At 46.1% G+C, this 22228-nt stretch overlaps 1 protein-coding gene across 1 annotated transcript; it reads left to right on the top strand.

Moving 5' to 3' along the window:
- Positions 1-21511, top strand: HEPH (hephaestin). Its single transcript, XM_074148263.1, has 20 exons — positions 1-161; positions 2434-2678; positions 3380-3592; positions 4140-4319; positions 4622-4876; positions 5460-5628; positions 6835-6974; positions 8560-8691; positions 9298-9509; positions 11139-11289; positions 11605-11817; positions 12631-12841; positions 13115-13254; positions 14159-14290; positions 15265-15371; positions 16232-16454; positions 17895-18034; positions 18398-18560; positions 19689-19721; positions 20776-21511. The coding sequence occupies exons 1-20, from the start codon at positions 1-3 to the stop codon at positions 21018-21020; spliced, it is 3465 nt and encodes a 1154-aa protein (XP_074004364.1). The 3' UTR covers positions 21021-21511.
- The last annotated feature ends 717 nt before the right edge of the window (positions 21512-22228 follow it).

Genomic DNA, 22228 nt, shown 5'->3' with positions numbered 1-22228 from the left:
ATGGGATTGTTTTGGTTGTTGCTGCTTTACATCTACGTGCTGTCACCCACGTTTGCTGGAGGTGTCACCCGAGTCTATTACCTGGGGATCCGTGAGGTGGACTGGAACTATGCTCCAACAGGAAAGAACGTACTCGCTAACCAAAGCATTGCACATAACCCGTATGTTTAGTTCTATAAGAACTTAGTTCTGGTGCTGGCTTAAAATAGTAATTTTATGAGTAATTTCATGCAAGTACTCTGGGGAATCTAAGCAAGCAAGAGACACGATCTCGTAGATGTCTGGTCTTTATGAGCTTAATGGTTAACTCATTTTATCGTAGGAACAGAGGAACTGTATCAGTGGGGAAAAGAATGGTCAGTTTAATGGAGCATCCAGTGCCCCTACTCCAGAGAGAAGTACAAACACTCTTACAATTGACAGATTGTGCAATATTCTGCCCTGGGGTTTCATTTTCCTTAGTTCCAGCTGGTGATCAGCTTGTGTATCCTGAGGCATGATGACTTTTCACCTTGATGTAAATGACTTCACAGAGCCGCCTTGTTTTCCTTTAAATGGAATTTCAGGCCTTACACTTAATGGAACTTCCTGCATGAAATTTTAGGGGTTGTTTGAAAAAATGGTTTTGTTTTTGTTGCAAAAGTACATCTGGAAGCTGCAATAATTACTTTGAGTCACTACAAAAACAGGTTTTGGTTTTAGTTTTCAGAACACCAAACCATTTTATTTGGTGTTTTTTTTGTTTGGTGGGTTGTTCTGGTTGGTTTTAGGTTTTTTTTGTGTTTTTTTTTTTTGTGGGTTTTTTTGGCATATCTTTTCACAGCTCTTTAAAGGCACTTGTGGCTTCCCCCTCCCAATTTTCTGTAGCAAATAACCTGTATTTCTTCACCTGCTCTCAGTCATTTACCCCTCTATAATAAATAACATTGGGTTTATACATGTCTTTCAGAAATAGCACAGTGGGAATAGGAGAGGCTCACAGGAGAACATCAAAGTCTGTCAGTTTAGTGTGGAAAAATCTCTGTTCTCTGGAGGTGTTGAATAGACTAAAATTATCTCACAGAAAAGGAGACTGTCCAAAATCCAGGTTTAATAAAGATATTATTGCGAACTCCTGCAGTGATAATGAATGCAGTAGTTTTTGTTTGCTTTATCTCATAATAGATGAAGAGAAGGAAATTAAATTCAAGGCCATTAAACTTAAAAGCAATTTAAAAACACTTCTGTCACTGCAAACAATTAGCTAATGGGACTTACTTCTACAGTGATTGCAGAAACCAAATTGCTAGCAGTAAGAAAGGGATGTAATATTGATATAGATGATAGAGGTAGTAAAATGCTTGAAGGATTTTTTTGTTGGCAAGAAATGGACTATGTGGGGGAGAAAGAGGCAGATCTGCAAAATGAAGTACGAATCATCTGTAAGCTCTTTGCTAACAGTGGCTGCAGGGATGACTTCAAAGGGATGGATGAACTCTAGATTGTGTAGCTGGAGCCCAGCCCTTCACAATTTTAGAAAGACAAGGGCAATGTTTAATGTTTTGGTCTCAACTGTTCATCCTCTGGAGACACACATTAGATCTTGCCTGTATTTCAGGGCTACTTCTATTCCTGCAGGGTAATTGATACTAAGGTCTAAGTGTGGGGAGTAACCTCAGCTCTCACTTAGACCAGTTCCCCTAATACCTGAACCATGATTCATCTCTTATCTACTAAGAATTAGCCACACACTCATTGCAAATATAATCCTGAGTTGAACTTTAGTACCTGGATGAGGTTTTTGACTCTGGAAGCTGATTACACACTGGTTATGTACCTACCTGACTTGCCTGTCATTCTGGAAGTAATTCAGAATCTGTTTAGTAGAAAATCATCTTTTAGACTGTGAATTTTGGCCAGAGAGCTCAGGAGGTATTTTTTTCACCTCCTCTTGTGATTTAGCTACAAACGGCAGAAAGGCATTGAGGTGAGTTTCTCTGAGAAGCACCATCCTTCCCATTCCTTGTTTGCACTGCACAGTTCAGGGGTACACTTTGCATCCCTTTGTGAAGAACTGGGGACGAGGCCGTGGTCATGCATGACAGCAGGCATCTGACCATACTTGTGTGGCTGTGATCCCAGGCTCTTCAGCTGCTCCTGTGCTGATGTCTGCTTTCTGAGCATGTGAAACACAACAGGGGATGAGTCTAATGGCCAGTGCTGCCCGTTTCTCAAGCAGGCTGTGTTACTCCTGTCACAGCAGTCAGGTGTGGGAGGAGGAAGCTCACAGGTGGCTTAGGGCATGCTAGGTTAGAGCACGAGTGGTCCTCTGTAACGCCGAAGCCTTTGGGGCATTGGGAAAGTTGTGTATTGTCATCATTCTACTGTGTTATCAACCAGCTGTTTTATATCGCGCGTGACTCACGGTGCCTTTCCCTTTTCTGAATTTAACAGCAAGGCCTCAGCGTTCCTCCAGCCTGGCAAAGACAGGGTGGGAAGCACGTACAAGAAATCTGTCTATAAGCAATACACGGACTCCACATACACCACTGAGGTTCCCAAACCTGGCTGGCTGGGGTTCCTTGGGCCCATCATCCGAGCAGAAGTGGGGGATACCATTAAAGTACACCTAAAAAACTTCGCTAGTCGGCCGTATACAATCCATCCTCACGGTGTTTTCTACGAAAAGGACTCTGAAGGTAAATGAGCCACTGCCATAAAAAGGAGGCAGATTTTTCTCACTGGGAACTTAGGAGAGATGTCTGTAAAGCCACAGACTTGGCTAGCCCAAAGCTATATTGCTGCAAAGCAACTGCGCTTAGGTGATTAGTGAAGTCACCTGATGTTGGGTTAGCAGGTTCGTGGGTCTGGGAGTGGTTTCCTGACCTGGGCATTACAGTAGCCAGCCAGATTTCTTGATTTTAGAAGAATCTCCAGAGCTTTCTAGTGGGAGAGTGGTGCAGAAGGAAAAGAGCTATATTCATTATGTGAAGTGCCGTAGTATAAGAGCCATGAGCTTCAGGGAGTTCACAAGAATGACAAAGTACAAGACCAAAGAACTGCTATTTGAAGCAACCCTGGAGATTGTAGAGAGGCTGACCGTGGGACGTTGCAGACTTGAAGGCAAAGTAACAATAGGCAGAAAGGGGATCATCTTTCTGACTCTGTGCTGACCTGTTTACTGGGCAAGTTGCCTTACAATGACTCTATGCCTCAGTTTCCCTTTGAGAGAATGATGATTAAACAGTATTTCAGCCTTGGGATGGTGAGTCTGGCTTTGAAATCTGCTACCTGAGTATATACGTGCAGCTCTGAATGAGAGAGCAGCTAGATATAAGGCTACATGTGTGGACATCTCTGCTCTTCTTGAATAGATGTTGTGATTGCTCAATTGTTCTAGGATCCCTGTATCCCGATATGTCCCCCCAGGATCAGAAGAAGGATGATGCTGTTTCCCCAGGAGGGAATTACACCTATACTTGGACTGTCCCTGAAGATCACAGCCCAACGGCTGATGACCCAAACTGCTTGACCTGGATCTACCACTCTCATATTGATGCACCAAAGGACATTGCATCTGGATTAATTGGGCCATTACTTACATGTAGAAAAGGTAAAGACTCCAAGAGAAAGCAGCTGAGGGCTGCAGTTTCATACTGTGAGGATTTTGTGGGACTTGAAGCTTCATGGGAAAATGCAGCATGACTGGAGAAGACAGTACCCATGTTCTAGCTGGGTTCTGGTCAGTACGTTGTCTTTGTCCCTTAGTGGCTGAGCAGGTGAGCTTGTAGGCCTCTCGATCTGAGTGAGCTGTTTGAATCCATGTTAGAAGTAAGACTCTTGTCCGAGACCTAGTTTGTGTATTCAGAAAGATGGGGACTGTTTGGTTTCCGAGGAGTGAGAACACCGAAGGTGTTGCAGTTCAGCGATGCAGTGGCAGAGCTGCTTGAGAGTGAGAAATGTGTTAGCGGGGATATATTAAAAAAGAGTGAACTTGCTAGAACTCGGCAATGAGCTGTGCCAGGATGCAGGATGGTGGGGAAAGCGTCTGTCCCTCATCTGTGTGATAAGAGCTACTCTTCTATTGATGTTTTAATCCCTTGATTGATGTCTGCTTTTCTGCCTGGGTGGGCATTCACTCATCTTTTCTTTCACCCTAGGAATACTGACTGGCAATTCCCAAAGGCGCCAGGATGTGGATGTTGATTTCTTTCTGATGTTCAGTGTGGTGGATGAGAACCTCAGCTGGTACCTGGATGAGAACATAGCATTGTTCTGCACAGATCCAGGCTCCGTAGACAAAGAAGATGAGGAATTTCAGGAGAGCAACAAAATGCATGGTCAGTGTCACCTTTGTGAAGCCAGGGACTTTGCCCACACGCTCCAGGGTTGTCAGTGTTCTGGTACCTTGAAGTGTTATTTTAATTTAATCTCTGACTTGAGCGAACCCTTAGTTAGTTGTTTTGAGATTTTGAATATACTTCATGTTAGGAATAACTTATCGAGCTGGGCTTTCCAGAAGAAGAGGAGGATGAGTTCTGGTTTGGTCCATCCTCCAAAGATGTCTGTACTGTGACCTGCTGGCAAAAGCTCTGAAGGCCCTTGTTCTAATTTCTGATTTTGAACTTGCTTGGTTTTGCAGCAATTAATGGTTATGTGTTTGGGAACCTCCCTGAGGTGACAATGTGTGCTGGGGATTACGTTTCGTGGCACCTCTTCGGGATGGGCAATGAAATTGATGTTCATACAGCCTACTTCCATGGAGAAACGCTCAATATTCGAGGCCATAGAACAGATGTGGCCAGTCTCTTCCCAGCCACTTTTGTTACAGCAGATATGATCCCCAGTAACCCTGGGAGATGGCTACTGAGCTGCCAGATCAATGATCACATACAAGGTAAGGCAGAGCTTGGAATATGTCCTGCACCCTATAGCCTCCCTTTTTTTCTCCCAATGTGGTCCTGTGGTGCCCAGTGTGGTAGGGGACAGTGCCTTGGGCAGCATTCCCTCTCAAAACATCCCTAGATGAATGGAGTGAATCTTTGTTTTGTGTAAATTGGGGTGGACTGATTATTAATATGCAGGCCAGACTTACTGGGGATGACTTATACCACTGTTTGATGTTCACGTTGATCAGTGGTGAAGACAATAAGTTTGGTACAGCTGAAAGCTAAGATGAGGCAGTGCCTTAAGAGCTCTAGTCCCTATAAGTGGCACTTGCATGGTGTGGCTGAGGATGGCAGAAGGCTCTATTCGCTCTCTGTCCATACTTCCATAGCATCCAATATCTAAGGTAAGAAGCTCTGCTCACCAACTCAAAAGACTCCTTGCTGTGGGAACTGCCTAATCCCCTTCTTCCAGCCATGTGCCTTTCGGGACAACAGAGGAGGAGGAATGGCCAGTTCATGGTAGGAAGGTGGGACTGTGTTCATTGCCTGAGAGGGGTTAAGCATGTGTGTCCTCCACCATGTCTTGGACAGCTGGGATGGGGGCACTCTATGAAGTCCGGCCCTGTTCTCGGCAAGCTCCAGCATCCACCCTGGAAGGGAAAGTTCGGAAATACTACATAGCTGCAAAGGAAGTGCAGTGGGACTACGGACCTTCAGGGCACGACCAAAGCAGTGGGAAACAGCTGACTGAAGCAGGCGGGTAAGCAAGAGGCTGATGGGCAAGGGCAGCGTTTGGGGGGGTCTCTGGGCTATGTTGAGGAGGCTGCTGAGGAAAATATGGAATTTCTTTCTTACCAAAATCCATGCCTGCAATTCATGGGAAGGCAGATCACCCATCTGGAACCATAGGTTGCTGTAGCTAGACTGTACTGAGACCAGTACTAGGTTCATAGGCTTATCCACAGACTACGGGAGTCCCGGTTTATGTAGAACGTAAGCTGCCACATTTGTCTCTGGGCTTCATTTCTCCTTGCTGTGCCTGACCTAGGAGCAGATCCCTCTATTTGATGAACTATTAAGAAAGCACATCTTTCAGCAGACACAGGGTGGCAGAGCTGGCCTGCAGCTTTGCCGCGGTGTAGCCGTGCTGCAGCGAGCGATTTCTAGGAAATCAAATGCAGTGACCTCGATGACAGCCTTCTGTCCCACATGTCAGGCGGTTGTGGTAGCAGTTGGTGAGTGGTGCCCCGTTCAGACTCTGGCTAATGGAAACAAAGACATTCCTCCCCTTCCACTCCCTTCCCTGGGAAGCTGTTGGAGAGGGTTTGCCTCTTTCAGATGGAAAAGTAGAACCGTAAAGCTGTTAATGATTTACCCAAAGCCAGGCAGCACCTCTCTTACAGACCTTAGAACTGAAACCTCCTGAGAGCTGTGAGCTGGCCTTGTAGCAAAGCTGCCTCTCCTGCAAGGCATGTTACGTGTGTCTGTGTGTTTGGAGAGGGTGGTGGCAGCGGAAATAAATCTCTTTACAGCTGTTGCATGGTGGTTTGGTGGTTTTTGTGTGGGTTTTTTTTTTTTTTAAGTTATGATTACAGTTGTCCCCTGGCCTCTGAAGAACTCGGTGTTTTAGCACTGCTTTTCCATTTCCTGCGCTGCAGTTTTGTTCCTTGCCCTCTTGCACATCTTCTGTAGAGATGCTGTTCAGACCTGTGCCATCGAACCTGGCTGTTTCAGCTGGGAGAGGGCTGTGAGCCAGAGGTGCTCCCTGAATCTAGAGGAGTCTGTAGAACAAAAAAGCTTCACAGAGACAAGCTGTGCTTGTTCCAAACCAGAGAGGCTGTCCTTGTCTGAAAAGATGCTTGATTTGGAGATGCGGCTGGCATTGCCACAGGGATGTGGGAGGGAGCGGGAGAAGAATAGGACTGATTTTCATAAAAATTACCTGACATTTGCTTTTTGTGTTTAGCCCTGCTGAGCAGTTTTTCAAGCGTAGCCCCTACCGAATTGGGGGAGTCTATTGGAAGGCAAAGTACGTGGAATACACTGATGAGAGCTTCCGTGAGGAAAAGCAGCGATCAGAAGAAGAGAAACACCTTGGGATACTCGGTAGGAATCATCCAGCAACACAAATCCTCTTTCAGTGCCAGTGAGAACGATGCTGGTGTTGGGAATACCAGTGGGTTGTAACTGTCCTCTCCTTCTGTGGTGCAGAGAGTGGCACAGAGGAGGTGTTTCACAGCAGTTACTCCTAAGAGCGAGGGGGACAGACCGAGGATGTGGAGGGATAGAATAGACAGAACCACTTTTCTGCCAGGGCAGTCTTCAGAGATTAGTAGTAAAGGCTGAGGGACACAGTACAGTATTTGCAACTAGAGCAAAACAGGTCACAGTAATAGCCCCAGGTTACGTGGTTTTGACTGAGCATCTTCAAGGTGTGCTACAAACCCTGCTTTCTCACAGAAAGCTGCTTCTCCCAAGTGGATGCTTTCTCTGCTGTAGGCAGGTAACAGTGAGAGTGGTGAATAAACTTGAAAGAAGAAAACAGGGAGTCTGCAGGGGCAAATGAATCGTGCATGAAGGCTGAGAGTACATGGTAGAAGCACACAGGTGTGGTCCAATTTCCTGCATCAGAAGTGGCTAATAATCTAATGACACCAGAAATTCGCCTCTGCTGGGATTGCATTGGCTACAGAAGGAAAGAGCACATGGAGTAAAATACAGATCTGGGAGTGGAGAGAATAGCGAAGAGAGGCAAAAAAAGCAGCTGAATAAAAATTAAATGGTGGAGTTATGCATAGGAGGAGAGATGCTGCGTAACTGTCAGGAGCTGGCAGGGTCTTGCTACACCTTGGAAACCCGGGGCAAAAAAAGGGGTTAGCATGACCAGCAGCAGCCACATTCCTGTAGAAAGACAAGTGACTAGGGAAAACTTGGATATATATGACTTTGTAGAAAGACATTACAGGTATTTTCTACTGGTAAACTAAAAACACTGAAGGACTGATGAAAATTCCTGATCAGATAAACAAGTGACATCTGCAGGGGACTCATTTAAATTGGCCGATTAAAACAAACTCAGTAACTAAGCATGTGGAGGCGCATAGAGATGTGCGCATCAAGGCATGGGTCTCTGCCGGGCAGCAGCCTGGCTTTCCTCGTGCCCTCCTGTGGCTGTCAGGAGTGGTCTGTGGACCCATGGGTCTGCAGGCTGGTGGGAACTGATAGGCATATTCAAGACTAATTGGGTTCTTTGTAGCTGGCTGGGGCCATGGCTCACAGAGACAGTGGTGGGCTTAGAGCATCTCGTACCTCTCTTTACACACCAGACCTCAAGCCTAAGATACCCATCTTAGAAGGCTGAGGGGGCCTTATGTACGTGGGCAAGAGACACAGGCCTTTCCTGAGGGCGTTTCAGCACATTTGGCCATTTTGTTACTCCATCTGTGAATGCCTGAAGCCTCTTCTCTGAGTTCTTCTGCAGACCCAAAATGCTTTCAGATAGTCCTCATCAGCCCCCTGCTCCTGCTGTCAGGGCTGAACAGCCTTAGTGGTGCCCAGCGCATTGGGTCATCCACCCTTCTTTGTCATCTTCTCCCCTCAGCCTTGGTGAAAGGTGGCCCTGGCTTCTTTGGTTTGCTTGTTCACCTGGGGCATTGCTCCGTTGCTGGCATTCTCTCTGCTATTTGTGTAGGTCCAGTGATCAAAGCTGAAGTTGGAGACACCATCCTGGTGACATTTGTTAACAAAGCCTCCTGGCTTTTCAGCATCCAGCCTCATGGAGTGTCCTATGGGAAGGCGTGGGAAGGAATGCGGTACCATGACGGTTTGTGGCTCCCTTTTCTCGAGTAATTCGGTGCTAATGCTGGTGGTGGAGCTCCACAGCCCATACCTCCTCTGTGCTGAGGAGTTTCTGCAGCCAGGAAAGACTGCATGTCCTACCGGGTGGAAGCCAGCCTGGTCCTTTGAGCCTGTCTGAGACCTCATTGAAGGAGACTTTCCACTGAAGTGGTGCCCAGGGCGAGTACCAGAGGGTGTACGGTTCCAGAGGTGCTATTTTTCAGATGAAAATTGTAAACCAAAGCTCAGACCATTTCTGGCTGTTTGAGACACTGTGAGTAGAGGAACATGCCCTGTGCACTCCAGCTTAGATAACTACGTGATTCCAACGTTCATCTCCCTGTATGCAGCAGGATTTGCTTGGTTATTTCCCATTACTTTGCTCATCTCTGCCATGGCACCGGTGGGAATTTATGTGATACTGATGGCAGCTCCCCGTTTGCCTTATAAACACACCCTCGTCACACCTCAGAGATGCTGAGTACGAGTGACATGAATGAAGTGAAGCCCAGTATGAGTGTAGCTGGTGAGAAGATGTAACCAAGTTTGTACAGGGACCTTGGGAATAACTGTGCCAATCTTTGTTTTAAAGGGCTGTTCCAGAATGGGGTCTCTGTTGAACCGTTGCACAACTTTACATACCGGTGGACCGTGCCGAAGCACGTCGGGCCCACATCCAGCGACCCTCCCTGCCTCACCTGGATGTACAGCTCGGCCGTGAACCCCATCAAAGACCCCAGTTCGGGCTTAGTAGGACCTCTGCTCATCTGCAAGCCGGGCACTTTGGATGAGAACAACAAACAGGTAAAAGGGGTTTTCCTGCCATGATCTTACCAGGTTGTTTCCTTATAGAGAAAGGAAACATCGGCAAGACATTAAGGAACATAATGGAAACAAAAGTACAACAGTGCGAGTCCAGGAGAGTCGAATCAAAGCCATGGGGCAGGGTAACACCGGGACAGCTGGTGCCCGGGTCCCATGTAGTAATTGCTAATGTTCCCAAGGGCTGCCCTTAAAATGGCTTTTGGGCTCTGCTTTAAAATTCAGACAGACTTGGCTGAACAACAGCACCTTGGATGTGAGTTTATAGGTAACTTTTTGTCCTGAGACTTGCATAGCAGGCTGCTTTGAGGCACGTGGAATATTCATTGCAGTCTTGGAAACGTTGAAAAGTCATTTTCACTTGTTTATAGGTGGTTTGCTTGAGTGATATAATGCTTTGAGGTTAGGGTGAGCCTCATTTCTTCTGCAAGATCAGTTCATTTTCAAGCAGAGCTGCCTATAAAAAAGCATTTGGAAATCCGTGTTAGTCTTTATGCTTTTGATGGAAGAGAGGTGAAATCTGAAGGGAGACCAGACCTTCCTCTTGGAATTTCGCTCGGGGATAGTCTACTCATGGCAGCAAGCCTAGGAAAAACGGTAAATTAATATACTGGGGAAGTGCAAGACAGATTAGCAGAGCCTTATTGTGAAAAAAAAAAACAGGAGGCAGCAGAATAACAACCTCCTGCCATCCTGCTTGCTTTGCGGTGCAGATCAGGGAAGGGCTGACAAGCCTGAAAACAGCTGCCACGAGAGCCTCCCTCGAGGGGTTTGCTTTCTCCCTGCTTTCAGTGGTGGCACGGTGTGGCTAGATTAAGAGTGCAGAAGAGATCAGTCTCTTTACCCAGGGTGGAAATGTGAATCCTCTGAGCAGAGAGGATCACAGCCCACTATGTGAAGGAGCTGTGATAATGATGAAACATTCGCAGGCATCGAAAGAGTGTAAACAAAACAGAGACTTGTTTGGAAAGGTAAGATGGAAAAGTCACCTGGGGCAGCAATTCTGGCTCCACAATCTTAAGCAACCCTTTAATGAATGCTTAATTGGGAAAGGTGCAGGGCTTCTTCCTGGGTACCGCTGAGGAAGCCGACAACAGAATGAGAATCTGGGCAACACTAGGGATGCCCTTCTAGTGGGGAAACACACCATGCCTGGGAATGCATGTCTTATTAGAACTAATATTTTCAAGGATTTAAGGTAATAAAAAAAAAAAATCCTCAGTCCAGGCCTGTGGTAGGAGAAAGGAGGGGTGGAACATAGTCATCAGCCTGCCTTCAGGGCTGGGCTCTGATCTCGGGTCTGATTTTGGACAGGCAGTGAAACCTACACCTAAACGTATGGGTGGTGGGAGAAGGAGGCAATGACTTCATATCCTTGGCTGAATTTTGATCCCTTTACTCATGTGAAATATTATGGAAAAAACACAAGTGGTGCCTCTTGTGGAACAAGAGGAACATTCAACACGAGTAAGGGGATGGAGCCCTTTCTCTTGGTGAGCCAAGTTTTAAGTTAAAGGGAAACATGAGAGTCAGGCAAAACAGCTTAAACTGTAAGGATAGTTAATTGGTGCATTTTAAAAATTAACAGCCATCATTATGGTTATATCTTAGAAAGGGATCGACAAAGAGTTTTACCTTCTCTTCAGCGTGTTTGACGAGAACCTCAGCTGGTATTTAAATGCAAACATAAAGTACTATTTGAGAACGGAAGAGACTTCTGTGAAAAAGGATGATGGCTTCAAGGAATCGAACAGGATGCATGGTACGGCCTGATGCTGTTCCGCGTGTAGCGGGAACGAACCTGCAAAACACGGGGTGGTGCTCCCCGAAAGACTGAGCTGGGAGGCTGGAGCAGCTGTGTTATATTGGCCTAAAATCAAGTGAGGCCAGAAGCAGCGGGTGGGACATGGGACAAGAAGCGTGGCTGTCTCGGGAAGCATGTCCTGAGCATATTCAGAGGTGAATTACAAGCAAGCTACATTTTCACTGGCACACCTGCCCTGTCAAAGTGTCCACACAATATGAATGTCTTGGCCAATATCTACCTGCAGAGAGTTAATTGTTTTCTCCTTTGCAGCCATCAATGGACTTATGTTTGGTAACTTGCCTGGGCTGAACGTGTGTGAAGGAGACAATGTGTCCTGGCACCTTCTGGGCTTGGGCAGTGAAGCAGATGTACACGGAGCGGTGTTTCAAGGAAACACTGTGCAGATAAATGGGATGCAGAGAGATTCGACCAGCCTGTTCCCCCACACGTTTGCTACGGCTTTCATGCAACCTGATAACAAGGGTAAGTGCCTGCACATCTAACTTAGCAGCAGGAAAAATCTCCCGTTGTAGGATTTGTTCCTGTGGCTGATTCTTTAGCACAGTGTAAACTCTTACGGGGTGAGCTGTGCTTTAGATCCTGTTTGGTCCCATTTTTGAGGCCGCAGCTCTTGTCTCTGTATCTGATTCTGGACAAGAACAAGAGACACAGCATCTTGTCCCATGTTGTCCCAGACTGATTCTCTAGGCTGCCACTTCCTATTAAGTATTTGTAGTAACAGCCCCTATGGACGTTGCTGCCTGTGACCCACAGAAACACGCAAACGTGTTGGTCAGAATAAAGCAGAGGAGAGTTGTCAGAGCTTAATTCTCCTGTTCTGTGGCTTGCAGAGATTCACATTTCTGACAGACCCCAGTCTTCCCAGTTTGCAGAGCAGGCACATAATACTGTGTCTCGTTCATAGGATGTGATGGCCTCCGCTGCCAGTTGTCTCCTCCCCCTTGGTGTTCCCAAGCTAAATCTTTTAATCAACCAGCCTCTCAGCAGTCGTAGCACAGCTATGTCGCTTTATTGGTTTCTTCACATCTAACAAAGCTGGTTATTGTGTAAGAAAGCCTCCTGAGATGATTTTTGTGCAGGACTTTGTTGTGCCGTTCCTGCTTGGTTTCTCTAACAACCCGTTTTAATCTCGGCCTGTGGCAACCAAGCTCCCTAAACAAACACCCAGATACACACATACCGATGTCAGCCACGTCACAAGCTCTGCGTGGGAAGCAGCTGCTTCCTGGGATCTTTGGAAGTAGCCGATTTCCTTGTTTGTGCTGCCTCCCTCAGGGATTTTTGAGATATACTGCCAGACGAGCAATCACTACCAGGCTGGGATGAGGGAGCGCTACTCCGTTTCCAAGTGCGGAAAGAGGGATCCTGCTCCTGCCGCTCAGTACAATGGGGTGCGGACGTACTACATCGTGGCAGAGGAGGTGGAGTGGGACTACGCGCCAGACCGAAGCTGGGAGAGGGAACGGCACAACCATTCTGCAGAGAGGTAGAGCCCTTCTTCTGGGGAAGCCTTTGGCAAGGTGTCTCAGTAGACCTTGGTGAAGCCTGTTGGGTATCTTGGCCACCTTACGACATGGTGCCTGTGCCACTGGTGGTGGTGCTGCTGATGGGAGCTCCAGCCCCTCGTGTCACTGCGCCCACCTTTGCAGCCAAAGCAGGTCTCTGGGGAAACCCATTCAGCTAGTGAATCCCCAGCCACAAGTTAGCTGTTTATTCCCGGTGCTTTTGGGTCTCTCAGCACTCATTCTGCATTTCTCAGCTACGCCGATGTATTTTTGAGCAACGAGAATGGACTGCTTGGTTCCAAGTACAAGAAAGCAGTTTACAGGGAGTACACCGATGGGACCTTCCAGACCCCCAAGGCCAGGACAAACAGTGATGAACACCTAGGGATACTAGGTAAGGATATCACAGAGCGATGGGACTTGGACTGTAGAGCTTCAGCGGCTAAGGGCTGTAGTCTGAAGGCCTCCTAGATATTTAGGCATTTGCTGTGTTATGCAAGTGAGGGGAAATTCAGACTGTTTGCTATCCAGGTCTGCTTTGGAGACAGTAGTAAAGAGGGTCCTGAATGCAGGTTGCAGTAGAGAAGACTGGGTTCTTGTGCCTGACTTTGTGTCAACTTACTTTCGTGTCTCAGGCAAAGCATTTTTCACACTTGCATTTCTCTGACTGTAGAACAGATATTCTGGACTGACTTCTAGAGAGCAGTCTGAGAGATGTAGCTGAAAATCTGTAGCTGTGAGGGAAATGCTTTTGGGGCAAAACTAGGCAGGCCTTGCGAAGAGAAGCGCATTACAATGACTGATGGAAGTCTGTGGAGACACAGCTCTGTGTTATGAACCCAGGACTATAAGCGGTGCCAGAGCAGCAAGGCTGAGACAGTATATGCCGTTCAAAATCGGCTATAGTTCTGATTTGTGAGACTGGCAGGTCAAACTACATATTACCACATATTTTTTTTTAAACCAGCAGCAAGGCATGATCAAGACATTATGAGATTTAGCATAGCATTATTCAGAAATCAAGCCTTAGTTGTAGTGGGCACAGTTAAAATACGTAACAACCTTAATTTTCCTTATTGTGAAATTCATTCTGGTTTTCTAACACTTGCTTGAATTGGGACTGACCTGCAATTCTCTCTTTGGGAGGTAGAGAGAAGGTAGAGAAGAGGGAGGGGAACATCATAAACATTATAAGGGAATATCTCTGGGGAGATGATGATGAGAGAGAAGTGGGAATATCCTCAGGAGACACTTTGACAGTTTTTGCGAGTCTCAGAGTACGTTCTTCCTACCTCAAGGTCCTTTTCTGTGGGCGGAAGTAGGCGATATTCTGAATATTGTGTTTAAGAACAACGCCACACGGCCCTACTCCGTTCATGCACACGGGGTGCTGGAAAGGGAGACGCTACAGCCGCAAGTAGCAAACCCTGGTAAGTCACTGTGCTCTCCAGACGTATTATTCCTGTACGGGCCTACAAAGGTAATTTTAGCCGGTAGCTTGACTGGTTGACTTAAGGAGGCTTAGATGTACTTGTTTTCTTATGGTAGAGAACTGGAACTGAACAGTAACTGGTCTTCCAGGTTCACTGCAGTTTTAGCGATACCACTTGGGAGCGGCAGCCCTGGGAGCTCATATTCTGCTCTGACTTCTAGGATAAGCGTAGCACAAACTTTTCTCCGTGTGCAGCCTTATCCCCCACACGGAGTGTGGCCTGTCTGGAGAAAGGTGATGGTGGTCACAGCTCAGTCAGTCCCTGGTAGCCCTGGGCTGATGGCCCATGAAGGGGGAAGCCTGCCCCACTTCTTTGGGACCTGTGCTTTTTGTGACGTGCACAATAGTATGAAATAGGAGAAATGCGTAATTGCTTGCAGGGACACTGACTGAAATCACCAATTTGTTTCATGGTCCAAATGCTAGTTTGCATAATTTCTGGTCACCTTCAACTTGCGCAGGCTGTCTAAGCAACAAACAGGCTCTCAGTTGGGACCTGTCTTTCTCAAATGCACTGCTAATGTGCAAAGTAGCAATTTTAAGAAGGAATTTGAACGAGCATCATATATGCTTCAAAAAGAGGAAGGATCACCTCAAGCTCCATCTGTACTGAAGAGAGGTGGAATTTCCTTGGTCGGGTCTGGTCTCAAAGACAGCAGATAAGACAGAGTTGTGCTGATACCAGACAGTGTCTGCATCCTATGACCTCTCTGTTTGGCTTGTGAGAGGGCAGTTTCCATCCTACTTTTCATTTGGGGGAGGAAGATGCAACGTCCAACAAAATTGGAATTGAATTTGCCCTTTGGAGACAGGATCTTCTCTTTTTTTTTTTTTTTGAAGAAGCTTTGCATGCTGCTCAGCAAACTGGCGAGTGAATCACCCTGATGTTAATGGTGCTTCTCTGTCACTCAGGTGACATTGTGACATACCGATGGGAAGTTCCCGAGAGATCTGGTCCAGGGCCAAATGATTCAGCCTGTGTTCCTTGGATCTACTACTCCAGGGTGGACCCAGTAAAGGTAAAAAAACTTAGAACCAGAAAAGCCCAGTTAGACTGATTTGTCACCTGCTCTGGAAAACAATGAGCTGGATACAATTTGGAGATTGGCCCAGCTGAGAGGCAGAAGGACCACCTGGTGACCTAGAATCATAGAATGGTTAGAGTTGGAAGGTACCTTGAAGATCATCGAGTTCCAACCCCCCTCCCATGGGCAGGGACACCTCCCACTAGACTGGACAAGACTGGTCCAGCATTCTCCTGGGAGACCAAATTCTCCAAATTTGTCCTGATGTTTGTCCTTATGTTTTTCCTAACACAAACCTTCATAAAACAATTCCACTGTCTTCTTGATACTAACCTTCCTTCAGTTATTTGCAGGATATGAGAATGTAGAACATTCCCCACTGAGTCATGGTTTCTCTTAGAGAGAGCCATAGGGCTAATCCAGAAAGGCAAAAATTGTCCACAATTAGGCTCCATGGAAAAGCAGGAAGATTTGAGCATTGCTAGGATCAATTGTCATAGCACTGATTTCACAGGGAAACAACCTGCAATAAACCATCACATTCAACCCATAGATCATTGCCTTTTTGCCTCAAGTTGCAGATGTTTTTGCAGCCACAGAGTGGAGAATATTTTGATACTATTCATATTTATGACTTTTGGATTTGCATTCATAAGAGCACGTATAGTCTCTGTTCTTGTGCTTCGGTAGCTGATTTTCACCCACAAGAGCACTTAAGACGGTAGCACCATTTGTTTTAAGTGGGGTCATGCAGGGAACAGAAAATATGGTTGCTGAAAGGCAAAGAACTGCGTACAAAAGAGAGGCTGAGAAGATCCCTTGCCTCAGAGGTTTTTCTCCTTCATTCTGATTAGGATATGTACAGCGGTCTGATTGGACCCCTGAAGATCTGCCGGAGAGGGGCACTGTACTCTGGGATCAGGAAGGATGTAAAGAGGGAGTTTGCTCTACTGTTCCTGGTTTTTGATGAAAATCAGTCCTGGTACTTGGAGGAGAATGTGGAACGTTACAGTAAAGGAAATCACAAGGAGATCAACCTGCTGGATGGCAAATTTGTGGAAAGCAACAAAATGCATGGTAATGCCTTGCACCCATTACTATCTGTGCAAAAGTGATGTTGATTCTGTGACCTTTATAAGTAGTCACCTGCCCAAAAACCTGACTCCTAGTGAATGCCCTCATCCTTTTCCATTGTCAGTGGCACGGACAGAATTATACTGTCTGTTCTCAATATTGCAGCACATACACAGCGCAAATATTTGATCTACAATGAAGGCTAATCGTTATGGCTGTCCTTGTCAGGAGGCAAAGATATGGGCCAGAGGGGTCAATCTCCATTGTGTGGAGTGACTTGGGACAGATCAAATCAAATGTGAAATTAACTTGTCAGACTAATTTCATTCTGTTCGTCTTGGCACCATTAGAATATGTTAGATTTCAAATTGATTGATTCAGCTATGTTGTCGCTGCAGTACATGGCTCAGTTGTTTTAGCTGATTACCAAAAAGCTATTTATACCATAGTAGGATGAAAACATTTTTTTTTAAATTAACATGTCATTTATGATAGCTTTTCTCCATATCATATATGGATCTCTCTAAAGTATTCTTAGCAAAACAAGTCCCTTGGCGGCTGTGGAGATAAGAATAGTGAAGAGTTGCATTATGTGTACTGTCCTTACTACTGGTTTTGTACAGGTGATATAAAGCATCTCCAAATACACATGCCCATTGTTATAATTGTTAACTCACTATTATAGCTAGCAAAAGTAACTCCCTGAAGTTGAATGCTTTTTTTGGGCTACAGAAAGTGCCCGTGCCAGACCTGGGAGTAAAACACCAGTGTTCCTGCCCTCAGATCATGTCTCTTTCCATCTTATTCCTTCTATTGTCATCTGAGCATTCAGCTTGCTCATTGTTTCGGTCCCTTTCCTGCAAAGTAGTATTCTTTCTGGCTAATGATGAAATATTCCTTCTGCTGATTGTGAAATGAAGTCCTGCCATGTGGTGATTTTACAAGTGATCAGCACATAGTGTGTGCAGCCAGCGTGAGACACGGAACGGCAGGGTTTACCTGTTTTCATTGTTCAGCAAGTAAATTGTTCAGGGGGGTGTGTGTGTGTAGATATATGTACATATTTCCTTATCGTTGGACTAAGGTGGCCGTTTTTACACATCTTGACTTCTAGAAACACCCACCTCTGCTGGCTGACTGCAGGTTCTCAGCAAGAGGTAGTTTTTGAGGTTTATTTGAGCTGAGCTACAGCATGGCCTTGGATGCAAGTCGCTTTACTTTTCCTATCTGCTAACAGATCGGAAAAGTAGTTGAGCTGGAGAGAGACTGCCAAACTTTTGGGGGACTGTCATATGGAAGACACTAACTGCTGATGCACTGGTTGCTGTATGAGCTTTGCAACATCTAACTGGCCCTGCATGTTCTTCCTCTGAGATGGTTCAACATCTCTACCGTTTCAATAACAGCCTTTTCTGCTCTCTCTGTATGTTGTTTACTGCACAGCCATCAATGGGAGGCTCTATGCGAACTTGCCTGGGCTGACCATGTTCCAGGGGGAGTGGGTGAACTGGTACCTGCTGGGAATGGGTCAGGAGATTGATATCCACACAGTCCATTTTCATGCTGAGACCTTCATATACAAGGTAAGAATATCCTGCTGGTGATAAAGCAGAGACTGACCACCAGTATCGTCACTTTTGCTTGACTCTGGCGGACTTGTCATCCAACTAGGAAAGGGATGCGATTTTTACTCACCCAGATCTGACTCACTGAGCCTCTGTATTGTGCCGATGTGTCTAACAACCGTTCTTAGGATTAGGCATTACCAGATGGTGTTTGCTTTCCCAGATACAGCCATGGAGCTGCTCTTTTGAATTTTTTTTTTTCTTGAGCTTTTAAAAACTGTAGTAGCACTGAAGCGATCTCCAGTGACACTATAACAGAATTTTCATTCTGAAAAGGTGCACAGGGCACGGCAGGCTGACAGCTTCCCTTCCCTTTGACAGAATGGCAAAAGCTACAGAGCTGATGTTGTGGATCTGTTCCCTGGGACCTTCGAAATGGTGGAGATGTTGGTTGGGAACCCTGGGACATGGCTGCTTCACTGTCATGTGTCTGATCATATCCATGCTGGTATGGAGATACTCTTCACAGTCTTGCCCAGACCAAGTAAGGAATTATCACTGTTACTGTAAAACATCTAACAGCGCTTTCTACTACTGCTGCTAAATTCTGAGTGTTTGCATCACACAACTCTTTTACATACCATAAACAGGCTGTTAATTGAGCAGATGATTACTTAAGTACTATTAAGTTAAGATGTTGCCTTTTGAATATGGTAATACCTGCAGCTGGAATTAATAACAAATTGTTTTCTGGGGTTTACATTGCCTACATTATTATTATGAGTTTTATTTTAGCTTGTGTCTGAGAAGCAATGTTCAGCCATCACCTAGTAATTGTTCTTGTTACCAATATTACCTGTAGTCTAAATGCACATCCTGAGGCTTCTCACTTCACCAGGAAACAGTGGAAAGTGACACTCTGTACTGGGTTTGGCTGCAATGGAGTTCATTTTCTTCATAGCAGCCCACAGGGTGCTGTGTTTTAGATTTGTTACCAAAACAGAGTTGATAACACACCGATGTTTTAGCTCTTGGTGCTTGCACAGCGTCAAGATCTTCTCTGTTTCTCACTCAGTAGGATGGGGTGTGCAAGGGGCAGGGAAAGGACAGCTGACCCGAATTGACTGAGGGATATTCCATGCCCTGTAACATCATGCTCAGCAATAAAAACGGGGGAGTTTTTCCAAAGTAGCCGTTGCTCAGGGCCTGGCTGTATATCAGTCTGAGGGTGGCGAGTTATTGCTTTTGTATCATTTGGGTTTTTTTCGTTGGATTTTTCTTCGCCTATTAAATTATCTCAACCCACAAGTGGGTTTTTTTTTTCCCCTCTTGCTTTTGCCCTTCCCATTCCCTCCCCCATCCCGTTGTGGGGTGAGCGAGCAACCCTGCCAGCCAGGGTTGAGCCCACCTCACCCTCAGAGACTTTGATTTTGCTTTTCTTTCAAAGGCCATAAAAGCTTGTGCGGCAGCGGCTCTGTTTTTGAAGCAGGTAATACAAAACCAGTCTTGGTGTGATGCAGAGAGGGAAAACATCGGCAGGAGGAAAGAAAACCTGCAAGCCCTGGAAAACTGTGCTGCCCCTGGATCTGTTCCTTGCCGAATGTGCCGTGTTTGGGAGACTCTATCCGTTCAGCCCAACGCTTTCTCACCCTCTTTTTTTGTTTCTTTTCAGAGCCAGCGCTTGAAGTCGTCAACTACAATGCAGGTACTGCACTCCTAATTTCACTTCAGAATTGCACTCCTAAATGCCATCTGTGTGTGTGAGGCAGAAGAGTAAGGGAGATCTCCGATCAGCACGGAGATTTGGGTCTGCAGGAGGAGAAGGGAGAGGAGGAGGAGCACGAACACCACTTGCAGCCTCTCCCCTCTCAGACTGGGCAGCGTGTTAGTCTGAGGGCTGGCTGCCGATGATGGATAACAGGGAGAGTTCTGGGCTGGTTTGTTATCTGTCCTCCAAATGTCTGTGCTGTGATGATAAAAATAAGGAAGTTGGGCATGTTAGGCTTGTTGACCACGTTAGCTGAAAAAGTTTAGTGGCCTCGCATCCTGTTGTACTTGCTGTGTATGGATTCATCTCCAGAGGAGAGAGTGCAAGCTTAGAAACTGGCAGAGATTCAAAGGGTTTTAAAGGAGGGTGTTGCAAAGGAGATGATTTTCCTTATCCCTTTCAATCAAAACCCAAGGGGTGCCTTAGATTAGTTGTCCTCCCTTCTTGGACTGTTAACAACTACGTGGTTTAGGGAATTTTCAGAGTCACCATTAGTAGCTGAAGGGACTGAGTCAGCATGCAAACAAGCACATCTGCCTTCTCCTCTGCCCTTCCCCCAGGAAAAGAGCCTAAGCACGTGCCCTGGGTCTTTCAGGTATTTTAAAGAACAGATGCGAGAAGATATTTGGTTGAGCAGCACCAGGGAGAAGGGGGTTAGTTGATAAGAGCCCTGTAAAATTTTCTGGGGTAAAAGTCTGCATAATTTATGGTAGTGATTTATTTCCCTGTTTTCATCTTTCTCCGTTTTTCAGCTGCTGTGAATAATCCAGCTGCACTGATTTCAGGGTCAGCTCAGACCAGCTGAAAATACAGCCATCTACCTACAACTCTTCAGTCTTTCTCTACTGATATTTCAGTCCTTTCTTTCCCAACAATGTTTTCCTCACTCGAAATGAGTCCAAGGAAGAGGAGTAGGAAATAGGTTTCTTGGAATCTTTCAGTTGTGGTATTTCTGGCTCTCATTGGAACTCTCTTTTTGTTTGTCTCTCAGAGTTGCCACCTGAGGATAAGGATGAGTCTGAGAAGATCAGGCTTTTTGGAGCTAAGTTGGCTCAAGGGCAGGTAGAGGCCACAGTCATCGGTCTCGCCGTTGCAGGAATGATATTATTCCTGGTCGTCGTCTTCCTCCTGGGAGTGGTCATCCATCTTGAGAGACAAAAGAGGTTAAGACGCAATCGGAGGTCTATCCTGGATGATGGATTCAAACTCATGTCTAAGAAGAATTCGGGATTATAAAAGCCATGTACACGCTTCAGGCTGTATGCCTGGAGCAGAGGCAGGATTGTTGTCCAGAGCAAAGATTTTTTTGGGGCATCATTTCAATTGTACTCTGTACTTTAGATACTAAGGAGGGAAAGCTGGAACATGGACCTCTTCATACATCCTCCTTAGCCCTCTGTAAAGAAAAAAATCCATTCAGGAGAGATCCAAGGACCGTTTGAACTGAGTGAGGACATGTAACAAGAGTAAAAAGATCCTTCTAAAATACTTCTCTTCCCCGAGAGAGAGAGGAGACACTTCCCCTATTTTCTTCTCTCCAGAACGACTCCACTTGGTCTTTCTCAGCAAACTAGCTTAGGCCAGATTCCAGTCTTGCTCCATTGCCAGAGCTGAGTTGGGAATTGTCTCCCAAGAAACTGTGAGCCTTTTAACTAATCTGAAGGAGGGGAGATAATATTTTCATTTTTGTGAATCAAATAAGAATACAGAAGAGAAAATGTTAATTTAGATTTGGATTGCTGGTCTTTTTTTTTTTTTTTTTTTGATGAGTAATTGGACAGATGCAAATTCAGGGCAGTACATGTCACAGCGTTTGGGAGAGCTCCACAAGGACTATGACAACAGCTGTGCCATCTGCCTTGCTGTGACACATCCTTCTGCTCTCGGCACTCTGGGCAGCGTGCTTTGATATCAGGCATCCTGTGTCTCGTGCTGGGAGAAGAAGCTTTTCCAAGACCTGCAGAGCATCCTGGAGACTCCCCTACCTTGTGGGCCTGTGCATGGGAAGGGCTGTCCCTTGGCACTGGTGCAGCTCCTTGTGCAACAGGGTCAAGGATGCTGTGATGTTCTGTGATACGGTTCGCTCTCTTACTTTCAAATACATTTTAATGAAGTTATCTCCAGAGTTGAGCTGTTGCCGTGTCACTGCTGTGAGCCCAGCCAAAGGCTCAGTCCTGTGTGAGCTGCCTGGGGCAGAAGAAGTCAGGGAGTGCTTCCCCCGTGGTGGTGCAAGGGCGGTTTTGTCCAGGCAAATGTGGCAACAGCGATAAAGGAGAAAGCTAAAGTGCTGGTGGAGTTTAGCAGCGTGGAGAAAATAAGCTGCAGTCTGTGGAGCTTGAGGAAGTGTGGCCAGAGCTAAGGGAGTGCTTGCCGTAATGAGAAGTTGTACTAAGGGGACCTTTGCCTTTTAGATAGCACAGAATTGTAGGTGTTAGAGGTGGAGA

The sequence above is a fragment of the Numenius arquata genome, chromosome 5, assembly GCF_964106895.1.
Source record: "Numenius arquata chromosome 5, bNumArq3.hap1.1, whole genome shotgun sequence".
NCBI classification, from domain to species: domain Eukaryota; kingdom Metazoa; phylum Chordata; class Aves; order Charadriiformes; family Scolopacidae; genus Numenius; species Numenius arquata.
This window is presented reverse-complemented; position numbering and strand designations above follow the sequence as displayed.